The sequence below is a fragment of the Zonotrichia albicollis genome, chromosome 25 (assembly GCF_047830755.1).
Source record: "Zonotrichia albicollis isolate bZonAlb1 chromosome 25, bZonAlb1.hap1, whole genome shotgun sequence".
Classification (NCBI taxonomy): domain Eukaryota; kingdom Metazoa; phylum Chordata; class Aves; order Passeriformes; family Passerellidae; genus Zonotrichia; species Zonotrichia albicollis.
In genome coordinates, this window is record NC_133843.1 from 7,155,104 (window position 1) to 7,161,996 (window position 6,893).

The 6,893-nt window shown below is 43.2% G+C and overlaps 2 protein-coding genes across 8 annotated transcripts in view; both read right to left on the reverse strand.

Annotated features, from left to right (window-relative positions):
- The window catches only part of LOC102072273 (ATP-dependent RNA helicase DDX19B), a 211,082-nt gene that overhangs the window by 143,257 nt on the left and 60,932 nt on the right, over positions 1-6,893 (reverse strand). The window lies entirely within an intron of this gene.
- TMCO4 (transmembrane and coiled-coil domains 4) overlaps positions 1-6,893 on the reverse strand; it is a 38,905-nt gene that overhangs the window by 28,715 nt on the left and 3,297 nt on the right. For all 7 annotated transcript variants that reach the window (XM_074558770.1, XM_074558767.1, XM_074558768.1 and 4 more), the window contains exons 3-5: positions 6,544-6,718; positions 2,646-2,673; positions 672-804 (exon numbers count right to left, since the gene is read on the reverse strand). In XM_074558770.1, coding sequence (XP_074414871.1) covers positions 672-804; positions 2,646-2,673; positions 6,544-6,718 — 336 coding nt within the window. The remainder of the gene's footprint in view (positions 1-671; positions 805-2,645; positions 2,674-6,543; positions 6,719-6,893) is intronic.

Consider the following 6,893-nt stretch of genomic DNA (forward strand, 5'->3'; position numbering starts at 1 on the left):
GAAAGTCCACTACAGACATGTTTACTGCCTTAAATATTGCTAAACTGTCACACAATTCCTGCTTGATGAGAGGAATTTAAAGACACTGCATTTCTTATAGCTACCAAGAATTATAAATACTAATTCTATGTTAATAACTAGAATTCTATGTTAATAAATAGAATTCTGAGCCAGGTCTGTACATATCTGAAGATTCAGCCTGTTGCCCTCAGAAATCTCCCTTCAATAGGAGTTACCCAGCTGTCTCTTAAAAATGCTTAAAGAAACAATGAACAGCTAAGATCTAACCCTGATTATCTGTAGGAACTTCATTTTGCAAGAGGCAGTTCTAGCTGAAGGATTTTGGGCCAAGAGACAACAAGATCTGTGTGAGGTATTTATACAAAATCTACAGTCTCTGAGAAGCAACTGGAGAGAGGAAAGGAGGCAGCCCAGAGCTGAACAGCCTTTACCAGTGTGCAAGGCCAGATCTCAGCTCTGATTTTAAGAATGCTGAGCTTTTCTTCTTGTCAGTGCTGGGAGGGCTCTGCAACCCTAATCAAGCCATAAATGATTACAGCAAAAGCCATGTGGGGAATAATCAGAGACTGGACTTAGGCACAAGTAATTACTGCTAAGTTTTTGAGCACTGGCAGTGTTTTTTGATCCCGTATCAACCCAAACGTTCTTACTCTGACTCTTCCTCTTTTTGTTCCTTCAGGCTCTCAAGCAGAGATTCCTCCAGGACTTCCAGATCTTCCAAGGGAATTCTCAGCAGCCAGCTGACACGGCAGATCAACACCCTGGCTCGAGCATCATAGGATCCTTGAGGAGAGAAAAGCCCAGGAAATCAGTCTGGTCAGTCTGATGCCACAGTTTAGTTAAGGAGCAGAGTGCTCAAGGAATGTGTCACACAGCAGCTGCTTCCCCCAGGCCCTCCTTTTCTTCCAGGAACATGAGAAGAGACTGATAAATGGAAAATCCTTCTTCCCTGCAAACAGAGCCACCACACCAGGTAATGCCTCTGTGGCAGGAAAAGGATCTCAGATCCTTTGGTCTCCATCCTCTGTGGTAGAGGCCTGCTGGCAATTTTGCAACAGAGAAATGCTGCAGCAGGACCACTGCTAACTGGAAATATCAAACATGTCTGTGTGGGCAACTGGGCACAGCCTACCTCAACTGGCATTTTGTAAAAATGCAAAAAAATCCATGTAAAAGCTTTATCTTCTCCTTTGGTGGCAGCAAGAAGCACTCAGGAGTGTAAAGCTGCACACTAGCTCCCCCAGCAGCACCACGGACAAATGTTTGCTTTTACACTCCCTGCTGGAGATGCAGAATGCACTCAGACAACAGCAGATAACTGAACTCAATACTCCTGGTTTCATAAGCAGGTGTTCTTCAAGAAAAGACATCTTAGAAGAAAAAATATCTTAAATGTCATAGGTTTGAAATTATTTGTGCTAACTCTTGCTTTTTTAATGTGTTTCTCTCAGCAGCATCTACTACTTCCTGATGTTTGGCTTTTATAAATGGTTCTTGGTGCACTCTGGGATGGAAATTTTTCTCAAGGTGGGTGAAGATACCAGCAAGACCCAATTACAAAGAATGTTCGTGATACCTGCTGCACGTAGAACAAACAGGGCATTGGGCAATCTATTGGGGTTGTTTATTTATTACCATTATTACCAAGATACCAAATCAATTCCATAGCTTTAAATGACACCCTTGATCAGGTTTGTGCGTAGTTGAGAAACGAGGACAGGATTTATCTTCACTCCTTCCCGAAATGCAGCACGTCCTGCAAGGCCAGGCGGGTGGAACGAGCCCCCTTTCTTCTCCCTGTCTGCTGACACTGCTGGGTTCTTCCTCACCAGCCTGGTGGGAAGGCAGCAAGGCTTGGAAAGAGGTTGCTCCTAAATTCCAGCTTCACAAAATAAGCAGTTTGCAATAACTGACTTGTCAATTTTCCATTAAAAATAAAGCAAGAACAAAACTTGTTTTGTTCTGCAGTGCAACAGGCTATCAGCAACCAGTGAGTTCTTTCCTGTGAGGACATGTTAAAACACGGAGATTTAAAAAATGCAAGTAGTGATAGAATCCAGGCTTCTTTTAGAAATGAACATTCTGTTCAGCAGGCAGTCTTTATTTCATTAATTTTATCAGACTAATCCATGTAATGGATTGCAAGCCAGAGAATTGTTTTATGTGTAATATAATATATGAGAAAAATCACATTATTTATAATGGGCTTCACAGGACACTCTGGAATTTATACCCTGATTTTTTTTTTTATTCTTTTAGGCAACCAGCAGAAACTATTTTAGGCTGAGATTTTCATTACAGCTTTACTGCCTTCCTAAAGGAAGAGATCACCTGATTTCCTGGAAACATTGGAGAAAAACCACCCCACTCCACCACCATTTACATCTGCTTGGCAATGGATGGTGGGTGAAGGTAAGGAGGTGAAGAGCTGTTCCATTTTCATTGGGTATTATGAACCATTCCTAAAAGAAGAGTTGTTTTTCCTGAAGGGGATGCAGGGGAGGAGTGTGCAGCTTTTGCCAGAGAGGAAGCTGAGATGAAACAGGATAGCACCTTTTTGAGCACTTCAAAGTATCAGATGTAAACTCAACTATATTATTTTAACAAAGAAAAAGTAAGCTTACCATCTTGAAGAGAGAACGACAAAAGGTCCTAAAGAGAGAGGAAAAAAAAGAATATTCAATTTAAAATTGGTGATGTAGGTCTGGAGGGATCAAAATTGAGGCATAAAACCCATCACACTGACTGAATTACTGCAGCAGCTCAGTTCATAAGAGGGAAGCAGAAAGTTACAATTCAGTGAGGCAGCACAGAGCAAAAGCAGTCCAAAATTCTCTGAAGGCCAGTACAAAGGGCTGGACAGAAGCAGGTAATGTTTGGTATATGCTAAGGCATCTCACATTTTTTAATTTTGTTATGACCCTGATCTTACACCAGACTTTAAAGTTTGGAGGAGCAGGGCTGTAATGCTCCCCCTCTAATGCCTTCTGCTCCCTACAGTCACATATGCAACATCACTAACAGGTTTGAATGTTCCTCTAATGGCCCCTATTTTCTTTGGCATTCTGGCAATTCACAGCCTTAGGCAGTAAGGCTGAACTGGCATCAAGTTCTTTTGGATTAAGTGAGTTAAAAAACTCAGAATTTATGGACATCTGTCAAGATTGAGGGACTTGACTCCTGTGTTGGCTCTTTACCACAAAAAAAAAAAAGGAAAAACAAATCAATTCAATAGATGGTTTCTATGGATAAATCCATGAAAAAGAGGCCTGTGTTTTTACAACTGTGTTCTCCTCTTTTATTGCCACTGGACAAATTCTAAGCTCTTTATGTGACTACATTAAGCACCAGCTCAGTTGAGCTGCTTCCCTCTCCTACACACAAACACAGCACAGCTGAATTTTACACAGAATCCTTTCAGCCCTCTGGGAACACAAAAAATGCAGCCAAAGATGTAGGAGGCTGCCAAAGAGTTTATGATTATTAGTCCTGTAAGCTCCCAAGCACAGTTTGTATAGTAAAACGTCTCTAACCTGAGAGTCCTACACATGAGGAGTGCAGAATGCAGAACAAACCATCCTGAACCAACCAAAAAGGGACAAACTGCAGGCTGCTCCCCAGGCTGGCTGGTGGGGTGTGGGAATTGGAGGTACCAGTACAGAGGGAGGGATGTCACTGGTTTCCCAAAGCCTGAGTACTGGGAGTGCCCAGGTGATGTGGGCACCATCATCTCTTCTCTAGGTGCATTTCTGGGGCAAGGGTTGGCACAGAGATGTCAAAGCCCAGCAGAAGGTGCAGGGCTGGGAGCCTTGAGCAAAAAGCTGACCAAGCAAAGGGCCTTGAGTCTGGAATAAGGTGAAGCTTGTGACCTTGTTGCCATAATTTTCCACAGACTGCCATAAGCAGCCTCTGGAAGAGGTGATGGCTTGTGGGCAATAAAATCCCTGAGTGAGGCTGTGATTGAGGTCCTGCCTGCCCAGTATCACCTGTGGCACCCCATATCACACCAGCCCACGTAAATCTGGCCTAAGCATGTACACATGTGCCTTTCAAAAGGTCAGGGAGGCACGTAAGTAAACAGGTGATAAACTGCAACAACTGTTTTTATGGCATCTGTGCCAGTTAGCAAACTCAAATTTAGGCTGCAGTTTAGGCTGTGCTCGTATTGCACATGCAGGCAGCTGGAATCCTACCAGCAGTGATCAGGTTAGTTCACAACTGGTTTGTTTTCCTCCCTAAGCAGCAGTTGTTATATTGCAGCCTTATTGTGAAGTCAGTGTTTTGAATCTCCATGAAAACTCCATGACAAGACAATCACCCATACGACTGAGAGGCCTTACAAAAGAAGAGAGTCTTTATTCAGTCTTTGCCAGCTTTTTCTGAGTTGATGCAAGTTCAAAACCCACTTCCTTAACAACAGAGAGGCCCAAATCCACATAACAGTGAATGTGGGTAGGAAACCACTGGAATATGGGCATTCCAAGTATGCTGAGAATAAAAAACATATCCATAATAAGATTTTTCAACATGTAATCACCTATCACAGCTTCTACACCTCTTTTATTCCATTGCCTTCCCATACAACACCCATAGCTTGCTATGACTACTATCTTGAAAGGATTCAGTTACCACCATCTGCCTGTGTGTTAGTCATCTGCAATGACACAAAAGACACAAAGATAACAATCCATAATCCTCACATGTTCACTGAATCAATGGTGAGCTCACATCTGATCTCCTGACTTCATGGATCATCTCTTCAGCTCCTTTGACATGAAGAGCTTTCAAAAAATGCAGCATTAGTGCCAGCAAGGCCCTGCACTGAACATGCTGAGCAATTAAAGCAGATACTTAATAAACAGTAAATATTGCATCAGCAGCTGCTGAATACAATGGAGCACTAGAACCATAAAGCAAAAGATCAATAATTCATAAAGCTTTGTCCCCTGGCTTGTTTATTTCCAGGTAAGAAGGAGAAAGCTGATCTCAGCTTATCATTGATGTTTGCCACACACCAGGGTTTTTTCCAGACACACCTCTGCTGCCTTGCTCTACTGAAGTCTTTCATTCTGCCTCTCCTCTGACAAAATCAATCATCTTGCCCACATGCAGATGACTGTGTTAGGGATTGCTGCTGTGGCATTAAACTGATAGTTATTCCTTATCTTCGCTTTCAGCTGATCAGAGTTGTCTATGGTTTCTGTATTCCATGAAAATCCAGGGGATATCCTCCATTTCCTGTCAGGGCAAGCTCCCGTGTGCTCCCGCTGATCCAGAGCCACATTTGCACACGCACATGGAGCTCTCCTGCAGCACAAGCTCAGAGCAAGCACAAACTGAATTCCATCCTTAATAAACTCAGCAGCAACACAGGAAAACCTGCCTCAATGCAGGGAATCCATCCTGAGGCACAGAGAATGAGGGAAACAATGCAGGAAGCACATTGAGGCAGAAAGAATGAGTGTGGATATATTGAATTTGAGGAAACAGCATCCAAAGAGGCACTTTTATTTCAGAAGATCTGCTATAAATTATTAAGATTAAGGTATCTGTTGCTGTCCTTGTACTGTTGTAGGACTTTGGGCACTGGAACATTTGGACCAGGAGCAGATCCTCTGAGGCATTTCATGGACTGACAGGAGAGAGAAAAAGGTGGCTGAGGAAATGGGAGCCAGTCAAGGCGACCAGAGTTGTTCACTGCTCTCTTATCTCCCCATACACAGCCGAGTTCTCACATCTGCTGTTCTCCAGGCCATTGCTCAAGGTGAGTGTGTGATAGCCCTTACTCAGCCAATATCAGAGCACTGGGTGCCCTTGGGGTGTCTGGCCCACAGTGACAGTGCCCACGTTCTGTGTGGCACCAGCAGCAGCCTAATGCTCTCTTCACCCTGCGTGGCATAACATGAGGCTGGATGAGGAGAGATCTTCCCCAGCAAAAGCAAATGCTGCCAAAATGCTTCACCTCTTTTACCTTTCCACCAGCTTTTACAGCAGAACATTATGGAGCAGTCCCAGTTTCACTTCCTCAGTGAAAGAAAAAAAAATCACAATAATTTCCTTCTGGTCAAAATGTACTCTGGGAAAAAGACTTTGGAAATTGTGCTCCATTGAGCATGTGTGTGGAGGTGGTTTGTGATACATATAGAGTGAAGGGGCTTTCAGACAAGTGAGAATCGTGTCTACTGTGTTCAGGGTGTCACTAAAATCTGTACAACAAGTGTGTGAATGGAGACCACTGCAGTAACACAATCAAAGTAAAAACTCTGTCAGTTCTCTGTTCTGTAAAGTGAAACCATCAAAGCCACAACTCAGCAGACAGTGACCATGCTTCATGTTCATAATTTCCATGAAATCTTTATGGATAGACTGCCAGTCCCCCCACAGCTGCTTATAAATAAATGCCTATCAGAAATATTGGTTTTATTTCCCTGACTGCATAAACATCACTTCAGCTGCAAAGAGACAGATATGACAAACCTCTTTTGCAAAGCAAACAAGGGTGAGGGGAGCACGTGGACTTACCTGGGTAATGAGAAGTGGATTTTCTTTCAAGATGGGATCCTTCAGCAAAATTTCCGTGAAAGTTTCTGTGCCCTCACCTCCCAAGCCATCAGCAAAGGCTGTCATGGCAGGTAAGACAGCATCAGGCAGGTCCAGCCACTTCACAAAGCCCTCGATGAATTCTGTCCTGAAGGAGCTGTAAGGCAACAGAAGCAGTTAAGGCTTCACAATTGGGTATTTCAAGGCTTTACAACTGGCTATTTTTGGAAGTTTTGAGCAGTGCTTGGTTTCAAACATCAGTACAAACAAAAATCAAAGCATCAGGAGTCAGATGAAGGTGAATTGCTAAACCAACTGGCTAAATAAACAAG